General features: G+C 45.0%; 1 protein-coding gene and 1 long non-coding RNA gene across 2 annotated transcripts in view; both read left to right on the top strand.

Moving 5' to 3' along the window:
* The window catches only part of LOC142599235 (uncharacterized), a 911,312-nt gene that overhangs the window by 763,457 nt on the left and 122,843 nt on the right, over positions 1-25,012 (top strand). The window lies entirely within an intron of this gene.
* The window catches only part of LOC142599159 (potassium/sodium hyperpolarization-activated cyclic nucleotide-gated channel 1-like), a 308,414-nt gene that overhangs the window by 204,046 nt on the left and 79,356 nt on the right, over positions 1-25,012 (top strand). Inside the window, exon 4 of the mRNA XM_075738902.1 lies at positions 5,577-5,795. Coding sequence (XP_075595017.1) covers positions 5,577-5,795 — 219 coding nt within the window. The remainder of the gene's footprint in view (positions 1-5,576; positions 5,796-25,012) is intronic.

Here is a 25,012-nt window from a genome sequence, read left to right as displayed (position 1 = left end):
TGCATGGTGTGCAGAGGGGGCCCTCTTTTTGAACATCCAGTCCAGCACTGGCAGTCGAGGTGCCAGGAGGAGCTGTGCTTCAGTGCCAATCACTTCTGAAGCAGCTCGAACCCCTTCGTAGGCTGCCAATATCTCCTTTTCCGTTGGAGTGTAGCGGGCCTCGGATCCCCTGTATCCCCGGCTCCAAAACCCCAGGGGTCGACCTCAAGTCTCCCCTGGTGTTTTCTGCCAGAGACTCCAGGTAGGGCCATTCTCCCCGGCTGCAGTGTACAGCACATTCTTTACATCTGGTCCTGCCTGGACTGGCCCAAGGGCCACCGCATGAACTATTTCTTGTTTAATTTGTTCAAAGGCTTGTTGTTTCTCAGGGCCCCATTCAAAATCGTTCTTCCGGGTTACATGGTAGAGAGGGCTTACTATCAGACTGTAATTCGGAATGTGCATCCGCCAGAAACCCACAACGCCTAGAAAAGCTTGTGTCTCCTTTTTATTGGTTGGTGGAGACATGGCTGCTATTTTGTTAATCCCATCCATTGGGATCTGATGTCGCCCATCTTGCCATTTTATTCCTAAAAACTGAATCTCCTGTGCAGGTCCCTTGACCTTACTTCGCTTTATGGCAAAACCAGCTTTCAGAAGGATTTGGATTTTCTTCCCTTTCTCAACAACTTCTTCTGCCGTGCTGCCCCATACGATGATGTCATCAATGTATTGCAAATGTTCTGGAGCTTCACCCCATTCCAATGCACTCTGGATCAGTCCATGGCAAATGGTGGGGCTGTGTTTCCACCCCTGGGGCAGTCGATTCCAGGTGTACTGGATGCCCCTCCAAGTGAAGGCAAACTGCGGCCTGCACTCTGCTGCCAAAGGGATCGAGAAAAATGCATTAGCTATATCAATTGTGGCATACTGTCACTGAAATCCGGGAATAAACCTCGTAACACCAATGTAGTGTTAAAAGGCGGGCATTCTTTATTGCAGCGCTGGATGCACGGGGGATAGCTCCACCCAACGTGCATGCCAGGTGATCACCAACACACAGGTTATGTAGGATCAAAACATACATATTCATCATCTTTCTCAGAAAAGGCAGTCCTATGATAATCATTTCTTGGAATCCATTTCCATATTCTCCTCCCCGTCACGCATGCTCAGTGATTTGAGTCGGTGGTCCTCAAGGGTCTCTGGTGGTCATCAGTGGTCTTGCACCCGTGTCCACTGGGTGACCCTCTTGTTGTGGGCATGCGCAGTACCCTTGCTGTGGATGCACCTCTTGACATGTAGGCCTTCCACTCGCTCTGGGGAACTGCCCACTGGAAACTGGAGCGGCATTTTTCCTGGAAGAATTCCCTTTTGTGCCTGTTTTACTTTGCAGCTCATGTACTCGTGCCTGTAGCATTGAGGTAGGCTTTCCATCCCATTTCCTCATGTCCTCTCCATGGTCACACAGGTAAAACCACAGGGTGCCTCGTGGTGTGTACCCTCTATATCCTCTCTCTTGAACAGAGAAATGCTTGCTCTGGATAGCCGAAACACTGGTCCATACAGGTGGGGAAAAAGACATATCCTCTCTAAGTTGCTGGAACTCCCGGGACAGTTTCTCCACAGCCGAAATGAGGGAGGAAGAGAGACTTTCTTCATACTGACAGAGTCGGCCAGCCACTTCATCCACTGTGGGTGCCTCTTCAGGTTTCCAGTCCATTACTGCTAGGGAGTTGGCGTACGATGATGGTGCACTTCGCACAAACTTCCGCCACATGGGTCATGTGCACTGGACTTCATCTGGGTCTGTGGGTAACTGCACATTGTCTGGGTCATAATAAACCAACTCCCGCACGGCTAATTCCCTCAGGTACTGGATACCTCGCTCCATGGTGGTCCACTTGCTTGGCCAACATACAACACCTTCACTGAAAGGATACCTTTCCTTCACACTTGACAGGAGTCGCCTCCAGAGGCTGAGGGCTTGTGTCTTTTTCCCAATTGCCTTGTCAATGCCCCCTTCCTTGGACAGGGATCCCAACTGTTTGGCCTCCCTGCTGTCTAATTCCAGGCTACTGGCCCCATTATCCCAGCATCGGAGCAGCCAGGTAATGATGTGCTCACCTGGACGGCGGCTGAAATCTTTTCTCATATCTCGCAGCTCACTCTGGGACAGGGATCGAGTGATTACCTCTGGTTCTGGCTCTTCCTCCTGTGATGGTCCTGGTTCATCATCATCCTTCACTAAGCGAACTGATTTCTTTGTGTATTTCTTCTTCTGTATAGGGGCGACTGATACTGGTACTGGTTGGTTTTCTGGTTCACCTTCAGTCCCTGTCACAAGGGTTTGAGTAGCTACAGTGTCTGTTGCAGGGATTCGGGTAGCCACAGGGGTTGGGGTAGCCGCTGTGCCTGTCACGGGGGTTTGAGTAGCCACAGTGTCTGTTACGGAGGCTGGGGCAGCCGTGGGGGTTGGGGTAGCTGTCATGCCTGGTGTGGGGTCTGGAGTAGCCACGGGGGTTGGGGTTGCTGCGGTGCCTATCGTGGAGTCTGGAGTAGCCGTGGGGGTTGAGGTAGCTGCCATGCCTGTTGTGGGGGCTGGGGTAGCTGCAGTGTCAGTGGGTCTGTTTTCCCTCTCTTCCCCCTGAGGACGCTGCCTACTATCGAGCAGTGTTTGGTAGACTGTGGCCAGGGCCCAACACAGTGCAGGAAGTTGTGCCTCCTTGGAATAGCCACAGCATTTTCCCTTCAAATATTCTATCACTTTCTCAGGGTTCTGTAGTTGTTCGGGGGTGAAGTTCCAAAACATTGGGGGTGAGAAGTTCTCTAGATACCTGCCCACACACTCCCACATGCCATGCCAGCCCTGACTATTCAGCCTCGGGGCAGGTGTCTGAGTGGTATTCTTAAAACATCTTTTTGCAACCTTGAACAAAACTTGAAACACATTCAGGAGACATAATAATATGAACACAATGGTTTGAACATCCCAAGAATAATCAAAATTTTCAAAAGCTGCTGCAACTAGCCTATAGGGAAAAAGGGGAATGAAAGAGCAGGAGTAAGCATCCCCCTCTGTCTTCCCTGTAGATTGAGTGCGATTATTAATCGATTCAAAGAGATATCCAAGGTATGGGCATGACAGCAAAACCCAATACAAGTACCAAATTAAACTCATAATCATTGATGTTATCATATCATAAGTTGATATCACACAGTACAGCAACATGAGAACCTGGACCCCTCTCCCAGAGGTGATAAACAGCAGCATTGCAAGGAATGCATACAGCAAGTAGGGGTTTAGATACCACAGCCACGTGAAGAAATAAAACACCATTGTGACCACCGGCTGCTTAAAATAATACAATAAATACTTATAACAACTTTGTTTTAACACACTCGGGGCAGATCTGTCGTTATCTCAACCCTTCGAGCCCCACGTTGGGCGCCAAAAAGGACTGTCGTGGTTTTACCCCAGCCGGCAGCTGAGCACCACGCAGCTGCTCGTTCACTCCCTCCCCCCAGTGGGATGGGGAGGAGAATGGGAAGGAAAAGACAAGACCTGGTGGGTTGGTATAAGGACAGTTTACTAGGATAGCAAAGGGAGAGGGGAAGACAAAATAAAACAAAACAGTACTTAACAGTGTATACAAAACTGGTGATACAGAATGCAATTTCTCACCTGAGGACCGTACAACTCAGACCGCATGCTCAGACCTGTCCCGAAACCGGAATGTCCCCGAGCCACGCGTCCTGGAGCTGCTACCGCCCCTCCCCAGCTAGCCCCCCTTTTATGCTGAGCATGATGTCCCATGGTATGGAATACCCCCTTTGGCTAGTTTGGGCCACCTGTACTGTCTATGTCCCCTCCCAACTCCTTGTGCACCCCCAGCCGTCCCACTGGCAAGGCGGTGCGAGAAGCAGAAAAGGCCTTGGCTCTGTGTAAGCACTGCTCAACAACAGGTCCACCTAACAAAAACATCTCTATATTATCAGTGTTATTTCCAGCACAAATCCAAAACATAGCCCCATACTAGCTACTGTGAAAAAGAAAAAAAAAAAATAAAAATGAACCCTCTCAGCTGAAACCAGGACACCTCTCTAAGTTTGGTCTGTTTTGCTCGTGACGATAATTAGAGAGTGATCTCTCCCTGTCCTTATCTCGACCCACAAGCTTTTTGTTATACCTTTTCTCCCCTGTCTGGTGAATGAGGGGAGTGATAGAGTGGCTCTGGTGGGCACCTGGTCCCCAGCCAGGGTCGACCCACCACAGCCATTTATTCTGATAGGGTCTAGAAAAAGCATTTGAATGCATGAAAAGTGCAAGAGTAATTTGTAACCTTGGTATTTAAATGGCAAGAGAGCAAGCCTGAAGTTCTTTGAGAAAAAAGAGCATTTGAGCAAAGCTTGTATGAGTGGAAGAGACACACAAATATTGATATTTCATATGTAAATTTTATATATAAATGCTACTGCTGATTTGGAGATTTGTTTATGTTAACAGGATTATTATTTTTGGTCCTGTATATTTGACACTATACTGGATAACTGCTTAATCTTACTAATGTCATCCCAGTTCTTCCTTCTTCATTTCTGAAATTCTCTGTTCCTTGTGGTAAATACTGTGTTTTCTCATGTATGCTGTGTGTCTCCAAGCACCATTTGTTTTCCTGGGCACTGGATGATCAACAGCTATAAAACTGTTCTTATTTCATTCCTTTAACAAGGAAAATAGAGAAATCTGACAAGGACTCCTAGGGCTTTTTGGAATGTGTTAAAGTGTCTGCTTTTCTCTGGGAACCACCCCTTTGACTGTCTCTATGTAAAGCTAAAGGGAGGATGCTGACACCACCTTTGCAATTTTAAAAGCTCATGAGTGAGCTGTCTGGTCCTTCTAATCTCCCAGAGAGAATGGGAAGGGGTAGCTACATATCAGAAATGCAGGACCCAGGTATTCACCTTTTACTTTGAGCTGTGTTTCACAGATCGTGGCTATGAACATGGGTTTGCTACAATTGCAGAGTAAACAAACTTCTTTTGAATTGAGATGCTTCTAGTATAAACAATATTACAAGAAAAACACGATAAGCATACATTACAACAAATAATGCTTTTTCTCTCCTTGGGAAGTGAAACAGCTGATAAGATGAAATGTGGTTGTGTGTTAAAACGGACAACTCTGAAAAGAAAGAAATGGGGCCCTAGGAGTATGTTCATGCATATTAAAACAAAATACTACCTTCTTGCACTTGATAAATCTGCATGCTCATCTCTTTAATCTGTCTGCCATGGACTGTAAAATAAAATAGACTTTTAGTCTCCTTGTAATTAGGTTAACATCCACATTTAAGAATACAATCATATATTAAAAATAGTAAATTTTATTTCATCTCACTGTGCTAAGTACTACCTGGCAAAATCTCTGGCGCTTTATCTAACAATTAATTTATAAGGAATATGTCTTCTCATGCACAGTTGATAAATTACTGGACTGCTCTTTCAGAGCCAGTAATCTATGATCCCACTATACAGGTACAAATGTATTTTTCCCTTCAGCTGCTTGCTGGCTCAGTCACTTGTTTCTTTTCTTGCAGAACGATTCCTGGGGAAAGCAGTACTCATACGCACTCTTCAAAGCCATGAGCCATATGCTCTGCATTGGTTATGGAGCCCGTGCCCCCGTCAGCATGTCCGACCTCTGGATAACCATGTTGAGTATGATCGTGGGGGCTACTTGTTATGCCATGTTTGTTGGTCATGCCACTGCCCTCATTCAGTCTCTGGATTCCTCACGGCGACAATATCAAGAAAAGGTAACTCATTTTAATATAACTTCTTAAATTTTGAACTAGATGAGATGTTTTAAATGTGGAAAAGGCCTTACAAATTTACATGAAATAATCTAGTAGCATCTGAATCCTGCAACAAATTTCATTGAATTCAGAACACGCCATGGGCTAAATATCCTTAGGGTGCACATGGTTCTGTGTGTCACATGCATTGAATGAAATCTTGGATGTGAAACTTGCTTTAAACTCTGTGAAAACTCCATGCCCTGGTTCAGACTGTGCTTTATACCCCTGTGCTATACTCTGTAGGTACTTGATCTAGGTAGCTTGAATGAGGGCCTTGAGCTTAGTACCTTGGGTATGTCTATACGATTTCCTGTTATTCCTTTGGATTGCAATTTAGGGAAAAACTTGAACATGTCAAAAGAATGGCCTTTAAATGAGGACCAGACCGAATCAATTAGTTTTGTTTGGAACTACCTCAGAGAAGTGCTCAGAAGAGGTCTTTGCTTTATAATGGTATTGTTTACACTATCCTCCATGACCTGTTAGGTCCTCTCCAAGAACAAAAGGAACGGTGGCCAAAGGATAGAAATGTAGAGAGAATTTAGTGAAAGAAAGGTTTCTTTATGAAACAGGAAGAAAAAGCTTGTTTGATTCCATATTAGATTCTTTCTAGATATGGTTGGAATTAAAATGGCATAAATAGGTACAGGGTGGGAACTTTCTGAAATGAGCACAAAGATGCACTAACACTGTCAGTTGTGTAATAAAAGGCAGAGGCAAGTATGGGTGAAGCTATGAAACCAGGTGATGAGGCAAGGAATGGTGATGTAAGGAAGAAAGGATCAGAATGAACCTCAGCAAGGGACAATAAGAATATGCGGAGTTACTGAGATGCTTAAAAGAAGCCAAAATTGGTTATTATAGTAAATGGGGAACCGGAGAGGCCATGCCAGGAGAGAGGTCAGCTGAGCAAGGTAGTGAAATCAGAGAGTTCAAATCAGCAAATAAAAATCATGGCCTGAGCAATAGTATTTGGCATACATCCATAAGAAAGTCCAGAAAGGCAAATTGGGCAGAAATCCCAGTGTGATGGAACACAAGCCTGGGGGACAAACCTAGCAGAGAGTAAGTAGAGGAGAGGGTGACCCTGGCATGTGCTGAAGATGAAAAGGAATGGCCTGAATTTGCTGGGCAAGAAAAAGGGAAAAGTAAAAAAGAGATCTGAGTAGGATGGATTGGAGCATTTTCTTTGCAGGCAGGCAAGGAGAGAGGAAGACAAGAGTGTGTGGGAGAAAAAGAGTTTACATTCAGTTTCGTTAAGCTCAAGTTGCAACAAGACCATGGAGTCAATATATAAGAGACAGGGAGAGGTAAGGGATGAGCTATAAGTTCAGTAACAGAAAAATTAGCCAGCAGCTGTTTAAAACAGAAATTTGCAAGCAAGAAAGTCCACACAATGTTATCTTAACACATAAGTGAGGATGAGAGGTTTAGAAGGAGAGGATGAGTGAGCATTAAAACCTCTGAAAATTTGAGTTCTGTCAGTGACCGTGTAAAACCACCTAATCCATCTCAGTATAAAGTCACGGGGCTAATCCTGGTAGGTGATTTAACCCAAACTAACTGGCTTGCTGGATCTGTTCTGCCAGCTGAAAGGGAAGTAATTTTATCAAAATGGGACACTTGTAGGGAGCTGTGGGGCAGAAACATCTTAACCGTAGATATAAAGCAAGGCATAGAGAAGGAAACCCTAAATCTAGTATAACTGCAGTTTCATTAGAGGTTAGAGTCAACATATATACACACACATATAGAGATGTATGAAATTAGCAGAAATGTCACCATCCACCTGAAAACTCATCTTAATCATTATCCTCAGACCTTCCTGGATGCAGCATGATATCACAGTGTTTTGAGCATCAGAAATATCGTGCATGTGTAAAAAATATTCACATATTTTAAACTGCGTTAAGTAAAGCCAGATTCATTTGCATTTTTGGTGTAAATTAAAACCTGGCAGCAGTCAAGTGGTATTGCATTACTCATGTTTTCACATAACAGCAAATGAAGCTTTTCTTGTTTTTTCCCCTGTTTTTTATGCACACACTTTATTAAACATATAGAAATGTCTGGAATTTTTTACTTCCTGCAGTTCTGAACATTTTCATTCTTCTTTTTGTTTTTACTTCTTATTTGCTTCCTGACATCAGAGGCAAAAGCATAACATGGCATTGACAATCAGGAATGAAAGAAATGAGCCAGAAATGGCATGTTTCTCTGTCTTTCTGGCAGCCATTTGTATGCCAGTTATTATGGGCTAGAGCTACTAGATTTCTGAGACCCTGAAATCATATGTATCAGCTATAACAACTATACTGACACATTTCTATATTCTTGCCCATTGCTTTAGCATAGTTTAATCATATATTTTGAAATAAATCTTTGATTATAGCCTAAGAATTATAAACCATTACTATATACTGCTAATGAAAAATCGTATATTTTTCTTTACTCTGCAAACTAGATAAATGGGTATTTCAAAGACCAGTTTGTGCTATCCATTTTCTCTGCATATTTTCTAAATTATTGACAGATAAAAATAGCTTATATTTCACTTAACTGAGACTTGAGAAAAAAGTAAATCAAATCTTCAGCCACAGGTTTCAGAGTTTTTATATATATATATTGCAATATCTATTTTTGCCTAGTGTTAGTTTGGTTTTTTTTCTCCTGGAATTCAAAAATTGGAAAAATCAGGAGACTGTGACTTGTTTAGATATTTTTGGGCTTAAATGTTAGGATCAACTTCTTTTTTTTTTTTTTTTTTAGTTTTACATATATAGGATTGTGTAGTTCTTGGCTCTATTGTTTTCTTTTTAAGAGGTACTGAAAATAATGGGATTAACATGAATTGCTAGGCAACCTAGAATGATACTGAAGAAAGATGTTTGTCCTGGTTTCAGCAGGGATAGAGTTAATTTTCTTCCTAGCAGCTGGTACAGTGTTGTGTTTTGGATTTAGGATGAGAATAATGTTGATAACACACTGATGTTTTTAGTTAATGCCAAGCAGTCAAGGACTTTTCAGCTTTTCATACTGGCCTGCCAACGAGATGAGAAGGTACACAGCCAGGACAGCTGACCCAAACTAACCAAAGGGATATTCCATACCATATGACATCATGTTCTGTATATAAATGGGGAGTGGGCCAGGAGGCAGGTCAGTTCAGGGTCTTGCAGAGCATCAACTTCGAGTGGTGAGAAATTGTGCTGTTCATCACTTGTTTTGTATATTCTTTTATTATTGTTGTTATTATTTTCTGTCCTATTAAACTCTTTATCTCAACCCATGACTTTTACTTTTTTTTCCCATTTTTTATTCTCCCCCATCCCACTGGGAGGGGGTGTGTGAGTGAATGGCTGTGTGGTTGTTTTAGCTGCCTGCCGGGTTAGACCATGACAATGTTGTTGTTAGGTTCTTCTCTGAGTAATATCATGCCAAAATCTTATCCTCCTTGTTTTCTGACTGTTTTTTCTGCTGCACCTAAAATGATATTTCATAAATGTATCTGTGGAATGCAACTAATGGAAGGAGAGTTCTAGTCTTTCTCACACTGAAAGAAGCCTGAAGTGACATATTTGCTAAAATCACCATATCTTCCTCATTCAGATCCTTCCAAAGCTCAGGGTATGCAAAATTAGAACAGGCATAATTCAAGATGGAAGAAATAAGCACAGGAAGACAAGAGAGAGTTTTTATTAAGCCAAATATGTCAAACAACATCTAAGAACTTGACCTGTGCCAAGCATTGCATGCTGAGAGAAATCAAAGTATGGTAAGACAGAAAATATTGTTCCACGAGTTTACTGTTATGGGTCAAAGACATAATTTTATCAGAGGAAATTAACAGTGATTATTAGCTGACAAATGCAGAAGGTGGACAATAAAATCACATACCAAGAATTGCTACAAAAAAGGATGCATTGGTACGTTCTGGTCACTTTGAGGAACACTTCAGAGATTTTTCCGCTGAAGTGAATGGAACTGTTCTCAGAGAAAAAATACCTCTCAGAATGAATACATACATCAGAAATTGGTTTCAATGAGTGAAGTACCAATGCCTGACAGAGGAGAAAGATGTGTCCAAGCCAAGTATACTCAATCCATATCCCCTTTTCAATAAGGAAGTCACACAGACCATTCTACCTTATAAAAGAACAGAAATCAATGAATCAATGGCATCTTAGCGCTCTCCCTCCCCAGTCTTTGGTATAAGTCCAATGCATCAGTAAATAGAAGTCACGTTTTAAGTGATAACTCCTTTGAAATTTTCTAAAATCTAGGAAGTCACCATATCTCAAAGACATTTGCCTTTGCTAAGGCAACATTTATTTGAAACAACCAGAAATGCATATGCAGAATTTGTTAACAAATTAGTGTGAAACAAAGCAGCCAAATGAACAGTCACTTGACAAGGAGCTAAAGATCATTAGTAAAATACTTCCTCCTTTAGATGTTGACAGTTTTTAATAGGAAGATGTTCACCTAATGCTCTGGATATCATAGAATAATCTTGACTGAAGACTGGTTAATATTTCCTCTGTTCCAGTCTGTTGTGGGCATAAAATATCCAGGAACAAAGTCACAACAACCTAATAGAGGCAAGATTTGTGATAGCATACTGACGTGGTTTAGCCGCAACCAGCAGATGAGCACCACGTACCGCTTGCTCACCACTTCCCTGGTGGGATCGGGAGGAGAACGGAAAAACAAAGGCAAAGCCTCGTGGGTTGGGAAAAGGGCAGTTTACTGGGAAGGCAAGGGAGAGGGAAACGGCAAGGGAAAGGGAAACAATCAACAACAGTACTGATAACAGATATTCACAACGGGTGATAACAGAGAACAATTTACCGACCAGACGCTCAGCCTGTCCTGGAACTGCAACGAAACCGCGCCGCCCCTTCCCCTGCCCGACTACCCACTTTTATGGTGAGCATGATGTCACATGGTATGAAATAGCCCCCTGGCCAGCTTGGCTCACCTGTCCTGGCTCCTTGTGAAATTAACTCTATCCTCGCCAGAACCAGGACATTATCCACCCCTTATTCCATACCATCTACGTCATGCCCAGATTATTTCACAGATATCATTCCCTTACTCTATGGGCCATGGCTCTCAAATGTCTGTTGAGTTCATTTAGTCCATGGCTTTGGGTTCCATCTGCCATTACAGTCTCTCAGAGCAGGAGCAATGGTGTGTGCTGCTGGATTGTTGCACGCTGCATCCGGAGTTTTCACGGCCGGTGTATCTGGTATGGTCCATGCTCACAGTCTGGATGTCAAAGATGTGATTTTCGATAGAGTTCCTGGGCACCAGTTGCTGAAGTCAGTTCTAGTTCCATCATCGTGGCACTTTGTTCAGTTTCAAAGTCCATCCTTCATTAGTTTTGGGTGATTCTTATGGTCACACCATTGATACAGTATATCGCTATTAACATCAAGCAATTTAATTTATTGGCTATTCTCACCCAAAATCAAATCCCCTTGAGGTACACACCGGACTTCCCCATCCTTTCTCATCACCCACCAAGTGCACCCTGGTCCCTGAGCAAAAGCAATCCCGCAGATGGGCTTGCCTTTGCCTGAAGCAGGGATAACCCAAACTGTTTTACCCAACATATTTTTCATGCGCACTACAGGAACTTTATCCCCTTCTACTGGGCGTGGGAATTTTGACTGGGAAGGGCCAGCTCGATTGGCAGATCCCCTAGTGTTAACTAACCAGGTGGCCTTTGCTAAATGTGTGTCCCAGTGTTTGAGGGTCCCACCACCCATTGCCCTCAGGGTAGTCTTTAGCAGCCCATTGCACCTTTCAACTTTCCCAGAGGCTGGTGCATGGTAGGGGATGTGATACACCCACTCAATGCCATGCTCTTTGGCCCAGGTGTCTATGAGGTTGTTCCGAAAATGAGTCCCGTTGTCTGACTCAATTCTCTCTGGGGTGCCATGTTGCCACAGGACTTGCTTTTCAAGACCCAGGATAGTGTTCCAGGCAGTGGCATGGGGCACAGGATATGTTTCCAGCCACCCAGTGGTTGCTTCCACCATTGTAAGAACATAACGCTTGCCTTGGCGGGTTTGTGGGAGTGTGATGTAGTCGATTTGGCATACTTCCTCATATTTATATTTCAACCATTGTCCTCCATACCACAGAGGCTTTACCCTTTTGGCTTGCTTGATTGCGGCGCACGTTTCACATTGCTGGATGACCTGTGAGATGGCATCCATGCTCAAGTCCACCCCTCGATCACGGGCCCATCTATATGTCGCGTCTCTTCCTTGATGACCTGAGGTGTCATGGGCCCACCATGAGCTAGAAATAATTCACCCTTACGCAGCCAGTCCAAATCCACCTGAGGCACTTCAATCTTGGCAGCCTGATCTACCTGCTGCTTGTTCTGATGTTCCTCGGTGGCCCGACTCTTGGGTACGTGGGCATCTACATGACGTACCTTTACAATCAGCTTCTCTAGCCAGGCAGCAATATCTTGCCACAATGGGGCAGCCCAGATGGGTTTGCCTCTGCGTTGCCAGTTGCTCTGCTTCCACTGCTGTAACCACCCCCACAGGGCATTGGCCACCATGCATCAATGAGTACAGAGGTACAGCATTGGCCACTTTTCTCTTTCAGCAATATCTAAAGCCAGCTGGATGGCTTTCACCTCTGCAAACTGGCTCGATTCACCTTCTCCTTCAGCAGCTTCTGCAACTCGCCGTGTAGGACTCCATACAGCGGCCTTCCACCTTCGATGCTTTCCCACGATGCGAAAGGACCCATCAGTGAACAGGGCATATGGCTTCTCATCTTCTGGCAGTTTATTATACCGTGGGACTTCCTCAGCGCATGTCACCTCCTCCTCTGGCCATATTCCAAAATCTTTCCCTTCTGGCCAGTCTGTGATCACTTCCAGATTTCCTGGATGATTGGGGTTTCCCATTCTAGCCCGTTGTGTGGTCAGTGCAACCCACTTACTCCACGTAGCATCAGTTGCATGGTGTGTAGAAGGAACCTTCTCTTTGAACATTCAGCCCAGCACTGGCAGTCGGGGTGCCAGGAGGAGCTGTGCTTCAGTGCCAATCACCTCTGAAGCAGCTCGAACCCCTTCATAGGCTGCCAGTATCTCCTTTTCAGTTGGAGTGATAGCGGGCCTCGGATCCTCTGTTTCCCCAAGTCCAAAACCCCAGGGGTCGACCTCGAGTCTCCCCTGGTGCTTTCTGCCAGAGACTCCAGGTAGGGCCATTCTCCCCTGCTGTGGTGTACAAAAACAAAAGCAAAGCCAGCCTGCAGCAGGATTTGGATTATTTTCTTCCCTTTCTCAGAAACTTCCTCTGCTGCTGTGTTGCCCCATACAATGATGTCATCAATGTATTGCAGGTGCTCTGGGACTTCACCCTTTTCCAGTGCAGTCTGGATCAGTCCATGGCAGATGGTGGGGCTGTGTTTCCACCCCTGGGGCAGTCGATTCCAGGTGAACTGGACACCCCTCCAAGTGAAGGCAAACTGTGGCCTGCACTCTGCTGCCAAAGGATCGAGAAAAATGCATTAGCTATATCAATTGTGGCATACCATTTGGCTGCCTTTGACTCCAGTTCATATTGAAGTTCCAGCATATCCGGCACGGCAGCACTCATCAGCCATGTGACTTCATTCAGGCCACGATAGTCTACCATCAGCCTCCACTCTCCATTGGACTTCTGCATTGGCCATATGGGACTGTTAAAGGGTGAGGGGGTTCTGCTGATCACTCCCTGACCCTCCAGTTGATGAATCAGCTTGTGGATGGGAAACAGGGAGTCTCTGTTGGTGCGGTATTGCCGCCGGTGCACAGTTGTAGTAGCAATCGGCACCTGTTGTTCTTTGACCTTCAGCAACCCTAGAACAGAAGGGTCCTTTGAGAGTCCAGGCAAAGTAGATAATGGTTCAATTTCCTCCGCTTCTAAGGCAGCTATTCCAAAAGCCCACCGGTACCCTTTTGGATCTTTGAAATACCCTTTCCGGAGGTAGTCTATGCCCAGGATGCATGGAGCCTCCGGCCCAGTCACAATGGGGTGCTTTTGCCACTCATTCCCAGTTAGACTTGCTTCAGCCTCCAACAGAGTCAACTGTTGGGATCCCCCTTGTCACTCCAGAAATAGATATCGCTTCCACCCCTTCATAGTTCGATGGCATTAGGGTACACTGTGCACCCGTGTCCACTAGGTCCTTGTACTCCTGTGGGTCTGATGTGCCAGGCCATTGGATCCACACAGTCCAATACACCCTATTTGCCCTTTCCTCCACCTGGCTGGAGGCAGGGCCCCTCTAATCCTGCTCATCATAGTCACTACTCACCTCTTGCAAAAAGGACTTAGAAGTCCCTTCAAGAGGATCAGAAGTGCGATCGGGCCTTTCACTTGGTCTGGGGGGCTGCCCAGTGGAAACTGGAGCAGCATTCTTTCTGGAAGAGTCCCTTTTTACAAGTGTCTTGCCTTGCAGCTCACGTACTCGTGCCCGCAGGGTTGAGGTGGGCTTCCCATCCCATTTCCTCATGTCTTCCCCATGGTCGCGCAGAATAAAACACAGGATACCTCGTGGTGTGTATGCTCCATATCCCCTCTCCGGAGCAGAAAAACGCTTACTCCTAACAGCTGAAATGCGGGTCTGTACAGGTGGGGAGTAAGATATATCCTCTTTGAGTTGCTGGACGTCCTGGGACAGTTTCTCCACAGCCGAGACGAGGGAGGAAGAAAGGCTCTCTTCATATTGCCGGAGTCAGCCAGCCACTTCGTCCACCGTGGGTGCCTCTTCACTCTTCCAGTCAATTACCGCCAGTGAGTTGGCATACGATGATTGTGCACTTCACACAAATTTTCGCCACATGTGTCGGGTACAGTGGACTTCATCGGGGTCTGTGGGCAACTGTGCATTGTCCGGATCATAATAAACCATTTCCCGCAAGCTAATTCTCTCAGATATTGGATACCTCTCTCCATGGTGGTGCACTTGCCTGGCCGACTTGACAGGAGTCGCCTCCAGAGGCTGAGGGCCTGTGCCTTCTTCCCAATTGCCTTGTCAATGCCCCCTTCCGTAGACAAGGATCCCAGCTGCTTGGCCTCCCTGCCCTCCAGTTCCAGGCTACTGGCCCCATTATCCCAGCATTGGAGCAACCAGGTAATAATGTGCTCCCCTGGAAGGCGGCTGAAATCTTTCCGCATATCTCGCAGCTCCCTCAGGGACAGGGATCGAGTGATCACTTCTGGTTCTGGCTCCTCTTCTTGTTCTTGTGATGGCCCCGGTTCATCATCATCTTTCACTAAGCGAACCAATTTCCTTGTGTATTTCTTTTTGTGTATAGGGGCGACTGATACTGGTATGGGTTGATCTTTTAGCTCGGCTACAGTGCCTGTTGCTGGGGTTTGGGCAGCTGCAGTGCCTGTTGCGGGGGCCTGGGCAGCTGCAGTGCCTGTGGGTCCGCTCTCTCCCTCTGGATGGTGCTGTCTACTATCAAGCAGTGTTTGATAGATTGTGGCCAGGGCCCAGCACAGGGCAGGAAGTTGTGTCTTCTTAGAATCCCCACAGCATTTTCCTTTCAAATATTCTACCATTTTATCAGGGTATTGCAATCGTTCAGGAGTGAAGCTCCAAACCACTGGGGGTGAAAAGGTCTCTAGATACCCGCCCATATTCTCCCACATGCCATGCCAGCCCTGACTATTCAGCCTTGGGGAAGATCCCTGGGTGGTATTCTTGAAACAATTTTTTGCTAACCCTGAACAGGAGTGGGAAAGCATGCAGGAGACCTAGCAATAGGAATATACTGGCCTGAACATTCCAAGGGTATTCAAAATTCTCAAAAATTGTTGTAACCAACAAAAAGGGAAAAGAGGAGGTGAAAGAGTGGGAGAAGGTATCCCCTCATGTCTTCCCAATAGATTGCATCCAATTATTAATCAATTCTGAAAGGTATTGACTGAGGTACGGGCCTGACCGAAATGCTACATACACGTACCAGCTCAGACTCATGACTGTCAATGATATCTTATCATAAGTCACTGTCACACAATACAACAACATGAGAACACAAACCCCTCTCCCAGAGGTGATAAACAGCACCACAGGGATTGCATAGAGTAAACATGGGTTTACAAACCAGAGCCATGTGACCAAACAGAACATCATTGTGACCAGTGACTGTTTCAATAACATTATAAATGCTTATAACAACTTTGTTTTAACACACTTGGGTCAGACTTGTCATTATCACAACCCCTCGAGCCCCATGTTGGGTGCCAAAAAGGACCGACGTGGTTTAGCCCCAACCGGCATCTGAGCACCATGCGGCCGCTCGCTCACTCCTCCCCCGGCGGGATGGGGAGGAGAACGGAAAAACAATGGCAAAGCCTCGAGGGTTGGGATAAGGGCAGTTTACTGGGACAACAAGGGAGAGGGAAAACAATCAACAACAGTACTGATAACAGATATTCACAATGGGTGATAACAGAAAGCAATTTACCTGTCCCAAGACCTACTAGACGCTCAGCCTGACTAGCCCCCTTTTATGGTGAGCATGACGTCGCATGGTATGGAATAGCCCCCGGCCAGCTTGGCTCACCTGTCCTGGCTCCTTGTGAAATTAACTCTATCCTCGTCAGAACCAGGACACATACAGATTGTCTCATGTTCATAAAGATTTTAAAATTGGTTTGATAAAATGACAGCTATTAGATCCATTTTCATTATGCTATCATTTTGTATATTTTGATTTTTCTTTGTTCGTAAGCAACTCCACCAACCATGCAAGTTTTCAAAAACAGAAAAAAAACAAAGCAATTTTAGCAGTTGCAAGTATTAGAGAGGCATAAAATATATTTAATTCAACCATATGCATATCATAGGAAATGGAAAAAATTACAACTATCTCCATATAGTGGATGTTGTCCTAGTCTTGGGAAGATATGTTAAATCATGAATGAAGATATGAAAGAATTCTGGGTTTGATATTGACTTCACATGTTCCAAAGGACATCTGCTAGCCCTATACTCTGCTTTTATCACTTCATTTATGGTCTTTTAGCACATTTGCAGTTAAATAAGTCTAGTTCAAAGGGAGAAAAGGATCTAAAAGTACTTTTCTACAGATAAAAAACAATAATTGCATATAAAGATTATTTTAAAGATACTAATTGGTGTTGAGTATTTTTACATACACAGCATTGAGATTTGAAGCACAGATAGCTCATTTTTCATTCTTTTTAAGCATCCAAAGAAATGTTTACAAATGAATAACGGGGTTAGGGCAGGAAGATGGCTTTAGATTTTGCAGTACGAGGCCTTGCACTTGCTTTTCAAGTCTGCCTCTCACAACTCCAGTTTGGATATCTAAATTGTCTGTATAGTGCATGGGGAGACACTCAACACGCGCTTGTAAGAGGTAGCAATCTCTCAGGGTGCTTTGGGGCAGCAGTGGCTGAAGTGTGTTTCCGTTTCCCTTCTCCCCCATGAAGGCGTGGCACATACTCAGGCACCTTGTGCAGTGAGATATCTGAGCTCCTTCCTTTGAAAACAGGGAAGAAGGACTACCTTTCTCTTTGGAGGTGGCCAGAAGAGCAGGTGGCAATGCCTCCCCTGCCTAAGATGCACCTGGAGCAGAGGACAGTCCTGGAAACAGCAGAGGTAGGTTTAGAGCCAACCTGCACCGGAAACAGGAGTATGTCCCTGCCGCTCACTCTGGGCTCCTTGTGCTAGTGCGAGATGAAGCAGATGGAAAGGAAAGTGGAAAGGAGACTCCCAACTTAACAGCTCAAACCACATTACTGAGAGGAATGGAAAATGTGCTGTGCCGGAGAGTGTTAAGGCAAATGACCGTGACTCCCCGGGAGACAACACACTCTGCTCCCCCCACCTTTCCCCAGGGGCATTTATAACTGGTTCCCAGAAAACTCACAAGAGGTGCTGGCAGCAGGTACGAAACCTTTTGTCAGACAAGCATCTTAAATGCTGGGGTGGAAAGTTGTACTTCTTTCTGTGAGTGGTTATTTTAGGGTGCAGTGAGAGGCTCTGCCATAGGGTAAATCAAGACTTGGTAGCCACTCATTCAGCCAGCGATGTCTGCATTTTTTAATGAGCAATAGAAGGCAGCTCTTCCATGTTTTCCTAAGTTTTAAGCACTTTGTGGTTAAACTCAAGGTGGAGCAAGGCAAATACCCAGTTCTCAATATGCTCATTAATAGAGCTTTGGTGCCTAGCAGACTTTTCTAGAAAATCATAGACATCTGTAAGTATCTCATTTGTAAGTATCACAGATTTGCAGATTTCTGCAGGAGTCTAGGAAATGGCAATTCTGATCATGATGCAAATGCATAGAAAAGGAAGAGCTACAGAAAACTCAGGATCACACCACTGTTTAACTAGGCTTGTACCAGCTTTTGGTATATTTTTAATTAAATTAAATGTAAAGATATGTATATATGTGTGGTGGGTTGACCCTGGCTGAGGGCCAGGTGCCCACCAGAGCCGCTCTATCACTCCCCTCTTTCATTAGACAGGGGAGAAAAGGTACAATGGAAAAAAAACCTTACGGGTCGAGATAAGGACAGGGAGAGATCATTCTCTAATTATCATCACGAGCAAAACAGACCGAACTTAGAGAGGGAATTCATCTTATTTATTACTAAGCAAAACAGAGTAGAGGAATGAGAAATAAAACCAAATCTTAAAAACACCTCCCCCCACCCCTCCCATCTTCCCGGGCTCAACTTCACTCCCGGCTTCAACCTCCGCCCCCCTCAGAGGCACAGGGGGACGGGGAGTGGGGGTTACGGTCAGTTCCTCACGCGGTGTTTCTGCCGCTTCTTCATCCTCAGGGGGAGGACTCATTGTTCCCCTGCTCCAGAGTGGGGTCCCTCTCACGGGAGACAGTCCTTCACGGCCTTCTCCAACGTGAGTCTCCTCCACGGGGTGCAGACCTTCAGGAGCAAACTGCTCCAGCGTGGGTCCCCCACGGGGTCACAAGTCCTGTCAGCAAACCTGCTCTGGTGTGGGCTCCTCTCTCCACGGATCCACAGGTCCTGCCAGGAGCTTGCTCCAGCGCGGGCTTCCCACGGGGTCACAGCCTCCTTCAGGTGTCTCCACCTGCTCCGGCGTGGGGTCCTCCACGGGCTGCAGGTGGAATCGCTACACCCCCTCATCCTCCCTCCATGGGCTGCAGGGGGACAGCCTGCTTCACCATGGTCTTCACCACGGGCTGCAGGGGAATCTTGCTCCGGCGCCTGGAGCACCTCCTCCCCCTCCTTCTTCACTGACCTTGGTGTCTGCAGATGTTCTTACATCTTCTCACTCCTCTCTCTGGCTGCAAAAGCGCTCTCTAACTGTTTTTCTTTTTCTTAAATATGTTATCACAGAGGCGCTGATTGGCTTGGCCTTGGCCAGCGGCGGGTCCGTCTTGGAGCCGGCTGGCATTGGCTCTATCAGACACAGGGGAAGCTTCTAGCAACTTCTCACAGAAGCCACCCCTGTAGCCCCCCCGCTACCAAAACCTTGCCACGCAAAACCAACACAATATGTAAATATATTTTTTTGGTCAGCTTGCCCTTGCTGGAGACGAGTCATATGAGATAGAGTGAAACAGATAAAGCAGAGTTTCTGATGCCTACATATTATACATCATTCATAAAAATCTTTGCATTTCTAGTTGTTCTGGCTTTTTTTTTTTTTCTTAAACTGGACAGATGTATAGAATACAAAGAGCAGAACTTGAATTTTACACACCCAGTTTTAGCATGTAATTCCTGGATCTGATCAGCAAAGTTTCTCATGAAATACTATGAAAATCTACCGAACTTGCAAATCAGTGTTCACTTTTTTTTTTTTAAATGGAGCTCCTGCTTTTCTGATGCTGCTAGTGGTTTTTAGAAAGCCTGAGAATAGAGTAACACAAAAATGTTCTGTGATGTGATTGGTCTCAACTCCTCTTTACTTAACAATAGCCTGGTTTTACTTATACAGCATAATTTTAACAATAGGTCATGTCATGTTCAGATTGCTGGAGCAGGTGAGCCATTTTGCAGATAAATCTTATATTTTCTGTGCAGTTGTGCTACAGTATACATGCATATTAATGTATATATGCACATATATACACATATTTGCATATACATACACACATATTTTGATGCATAAAGACCATCGTGAACTCAACCCTCTGACATATAACTGAATATGTAAATACAGTCACTAGAGCCAGTGTGGACTACACATTCATTGATTCTGGGGCTAAACCACAACAAATGTGAAAACAAAAATCCTTTAGAACACATTTTTCTAAACACTAAATATATACTAACAGCATAATGAAAGCAGATCTTTTCATAAAAATGCATAATGCTATGAGTTAGCATTGTACAGTTTGGGGCTAGGAAAATGGCATTTTGTCATGGTTTTACATAAGTATCTATACAATTGCCTTCTAGAAAAAATATTTGTTCATCAGCTGCTTTTTATTATGAGCAGCGCAGGATGCCTATATATATATTCAGGCAGAGCTGGCTGAACATATTTCTTTACTGCAGAATTTGATGTAAATGTAAAAATAATTTTATAAGGTTTTGAAGAAAATGTTGAGCAATTCTTAAATGAAAAGTGAAGGCAAGCCTTTGGGGGTTTCTTATTATAAATTTGATAGGAGCTGGTAACCTGAGTTTAGACACCTCCCTATCCTTTTTCCTTTTTCAACATTATTTTTTCTGGCACAGGTCTGTGTTTTCTCCTGACTTTGTAGAGAATTTAAGCAAGTAAGAGGAGAGGGCAATCACCTGGCAGAAGAGTCTAGCTCTCTTTGTCACTGCTTCAACTCCTACACAGCATCAGGAGTTTTTCAGCCCTCATTTGGGCAGTGTCAGGGCAACATCAGAAGATGGACATGGGCCTCACCTCAGCCAGGAGTACCACTGACACCAGAGGCAACCCAAAAAGCTAACACAAAGGAAAATTGAGGCAGAGAGCCCAAAGGGATGATTGATCAATGTAACAGAGGAAGGCACCTGTGACTTTTTCCTATGGTACAGCTGCAAGGAAAAAAGCAGCTGGAAGTTGCAGGAGCCAAAGGATATGTGAAATGGGAGGTAGGGAAGGGATGAAGAGGGGAAAGAACTAGGACTGCAGTGGGAGGAGAGGCTGTCGACTTCTTTTAAATAGAACAACTCTGATAGACATAGAAGCTTACAATGGAGGATTTGTTGATGGTCCTTGAATTCATCTGCTTAGAAGAGCCTCTGATTGGGCAGTACATGACCTCATCTGGAGATATTCTCTTGAAGACTGAAAAAATGGCCTGGTGATCTATTATTTATCTATTTGTGGTGGGTTGACCCTGGCTGAGGGCCAGGTGCCCACCAGAGCCGCTCTATCACTCCCCTCTTTCATTAGACAGGGGAGAAAAAAGTACAACGAAAAAAAACCTTATGGGTCGAGATAAGGACAGGGAGAGATCATTCTCTAATTATCATCACGAGCAAAACAGACCAAACTTAGAGAGGGAATTAATCTTATTTATTACTAAGCAAAACAGAGTAGAGGAATGAGAAATAAAACCAAATCTTAAAAACACCTCCCCCCACCCCTCCCATCTTCCTGGGCTCAACTTCACTCCCGGCTTCAACCTCCTCCCCCCTCAGAGGCACAGGGGGACGGGGAGTGGGGGTTATGGTCAGTTCATCATGCGGTGTTTCTGCCGCTTCTTCATCCTCAGGGGGAGGACTACTCTCATCGTTCCCCTGCTCCAGCATGGGGTCCCTCTCACGGGAGACAGTCCTTCACGACCTTCTCCAACGTGAGTCTCCTCCATGGGGTGCAGACCTTCAGGAGCAAACTGCTCCAGCGTGGGTCCCCCACGGGGTCACAAGTCCTGTCAGCAAACCTGCTCTGGCGTGGGCTCCTCTCTCCATGGATCCACAGGTCCTGCCAGGAGCTTGCTCCAGCGCGGGCTTCCCACGGGATGACAGCCTCCTTCAGGTGCCTCCACCTGCTCTGGTGTGGGGTCCTCCACGGGCTGCAGGTGGAATCTCTACACCCCCTCATCCTTCCTCCATGGGCTGCTGCAGGGGGACAGCCTGCCTCACCATGGTCTTCACCACGGGCTGCAGGGGAATCTTGCTCTGGCGCCAGGAGCACCTCCTCCCCCTCCTTCTGCACTGACCTTGGTGTCTGCAGATGTTCTTACATCTTCTCCCTCCTCTCTCTGGCTGCAAAAGCGCTCTCTAACTGTTTTTTTCTCTTTCTTAAATATGTTATCACAGAGGCGCTGATTGGCTTGGCCTTGGCCAGCGGCGGGTCCGTCTTGGAGCTGGCTGGCATTGGCTCTATCAGACACAGGGGTAGCTTCTAGCAGCTTCTCACAGAAGCCACCCCTGTAGCCCCCCCCCGCTACCAAAACCTTGCAACACACTATTGCATCCTTAAAATCAAGCCCCCTTCAAAACAACAGTAAAAAAAGTGCTTTTAAACAAAAACAACCACTTTTCCCACTTGGAAGGACTCTCCTCAGCAGGGCTGTGTGGATGCCAGGTTGACTTCACCAGGGTTCCCACGCTGGAGCCTTTCAATAGGACGCCATTGTCATTGCTGGTAATGGTGTTTAGAGTACTAGTTAAAAATAAAAGTGGACTTAGATTATCAATTGCACATGTGAAACAATAGCCAGTGGAGGCTATCATACTTACAGCCAGTGGTACTATAGTGCAAATTGCTTCTTTTGCCATGGAAACAAAGGCTCCTTTATTTTTCTCTAAAACTAAGGTAAATTTTGCTAAAATTTCAGATGCTGAACAGAGTTATCCTAAAAATACATAAGTTAGGAAGAAAGAGATATGTATTTTATAAATCTGATTTCTGTAAAGTCAAAGCAAATGTAAATAATACTTAGGTCTTTTTAATTTAGAATTGCTTATAGATTTTGTTTAAGAACCCTTTGCTAGCCTTTCACTACATTCACATTTTTTCATAGCCTCTTGTCACCAACATTGGGAATAAAACTCCTTAACACCAATGTAGTGTTAAAGAGCAGGCATTCTTCCTTGTATTTAATAGGTGATCCTTGAGCTGACAAGTCTCTTTCCTTCGATAGCCCCATGTGCATGGACTATTCTGAATGCATATTTTGAATCAGTCCATATATTTACCTTTTTCCCTTTAGCTATCTTTAGGGCTTGCTTCAGTGCCACCAATTCCACCTTCTGGGCTGACGTGTTAGTGGATAGGGTCCCAGCCTCTATTACTTCTGTGGTTGTAAGCACTGCATATCCGGCCATCCGTTTTCCATCTCAGACAAAGCTGCTACCATATTGTGCAATTGTTTGGAGAAATATCCCACAGCTCTTCTCCATGTTCCCAGTCTCTGATTCAGCCCGCCCAGGGCAAGATGTTGTCGTTCATGTACAAATAGCTCAAAAGGTTTAGACAAATCCGGCAATCCCAATGCAGGTGCTGACATCAAAGCCTTTTTCAAGTCCTTAAAAGCTACTTGGCATTCAGGGGTCCATAGTAGGTGGTTCTCTTTTGACCCCTTCAAAGTTTCATAAAGGGGTTTTACCAACAGTGCATAACTGAGGATCCACAGTCTGCACCATCTGACCATACCCAGAAACGCCCTCAGCTCTCGTACAGTTCTTGGTTCTGGAGTTTGGCAGATCGGCTCTTTTCTGTGGGCTCCCAGTCTCCTTTGTCCTTGTGAAATCTCAAAACCAGCCCATAACAAGGGTGTTACTGCATCCTCTACTTCTGCAGGAATTTCTTCCTCTGGTCTTTGTGCATTCTGTAACATAGAAATTCTCGCTTCCACAGCTTTCGATTCAGGTATTAGCAGTTGCACTTCTCCATTCTTAAAAGTTATCTGCGTGTCTAATTTGCTCAATAAGTCTCTTCCCATCAAGGGCATTGGGCATTCAGGCACATATAAAAATTGGTGAGTTACCCATTGTTTTCCTAATTTAAATTTTAGGGGCTGTAAAAAAAGGGCTGGTTTTCTCGTTTCCCTGTAGCACCAACGATGTTCACAGTTTCATGGCTGAAATTCCCCTTACACATGTTAAGTACAGATTAAGTTGCGTGTTTCTTTTCCTTCTCCCTATTATTAAAAACCATCCATGCTACCTCTAACATCTTTCCCAAATCTCTTGAATCTGCCCCCTCCAGTTTTTGGAGTTTCTTTCTTATATCTGGGGCCAATTGTCCCATAAAGATAGAAGCCAATTGGACAGCCTCTTCTGGTTTCTCAGGGTCCAGATTAGTATATTTCCTGGTAGTGACTTTTAACCGTTCCATGAAGGTGGACGGGGATTCATTTGGTTCCTGCTTACCTTCATGTAATTTAGGCCAATTGATCGCTTTTGGCATGGCATACCTTATGCCAAATAGTATCCATCTTTGGTATCTTGTTAAAAGCCCCCGGGGGTCCCGGTCGCTTGGGATCCCACCCTGGATCTGTGGCAGGAAAATTCTGATCTATTGTCCCCTGCAAATCCCCATTAGCATGTGCCCCTTCTGCCTGTTTTTGGGCAGTGTTTAATACCATTCTTTTCTCAGTATCATCTGATAATGTATCTAATATCATCTGTAAATAATTCCAGTCAGGATCAGGACCCTCCCCCAGCCTCTGTGGAGGAGCAACTATCAGTTCCAAATCCTCTTCCTCCTCTCATCCGCATTTTAAACACCTCTTCCCAATACTACAAGCAGAGCAGCACCGTTTCAAATTCCTTCCCCTCCCCTCCTTTTCCAAAGTCAGGACCATAGGGTCCTGCGGAATTATTCCACCATTCCTTTGCCATTCTGTATGGTTTCTCAGGGTAAAGAATAAATCCACATATGGTATTTCATCCTATTTACCCTCCCGTCTACAAAATAACATCAATTGCAATATAGTATCTCTTATCTGGTGGTCTTATCTGGCATCTGTTGTTGGGTCGTTTGTAAGTAATCCCCCAGGATGCACGTTCTCGCAACACTCTTAGAGATGTTTTGCCCACTTCTCCAAAGCTCTCTGTATTTCTCCTTCATGTCATGGAAGAAGGAAAAAAAGAAAATAAAGGTATTATTTGACAGAAGTTCCATTATTTCTCTTTAGCAGTTACGTCTTTGTGACTTTACCTTTGGATGAACCCAGCTATACTGAATAAAATGCTTTCCCTGAGTGTTTCTGCTAA

Source organism: Balearica regulorum, chromosome W (genome assembly GCF_011004875.1).
Source record: "Balearica regulorum gibbericeps isolate bBalReg1 chromosome W, bBalReg1.pri, whole genome shotgun sequence".
NCBI lineage: Eukaryota > Metazoa > Chordata > Aves > Gruiformes > Gruidae > Balearica > Balearica regulorum.
Note: the sequence above shows the minus strand (reverse complement) of the source record. Positions and strands in the feature narration are given on the sequence as shown.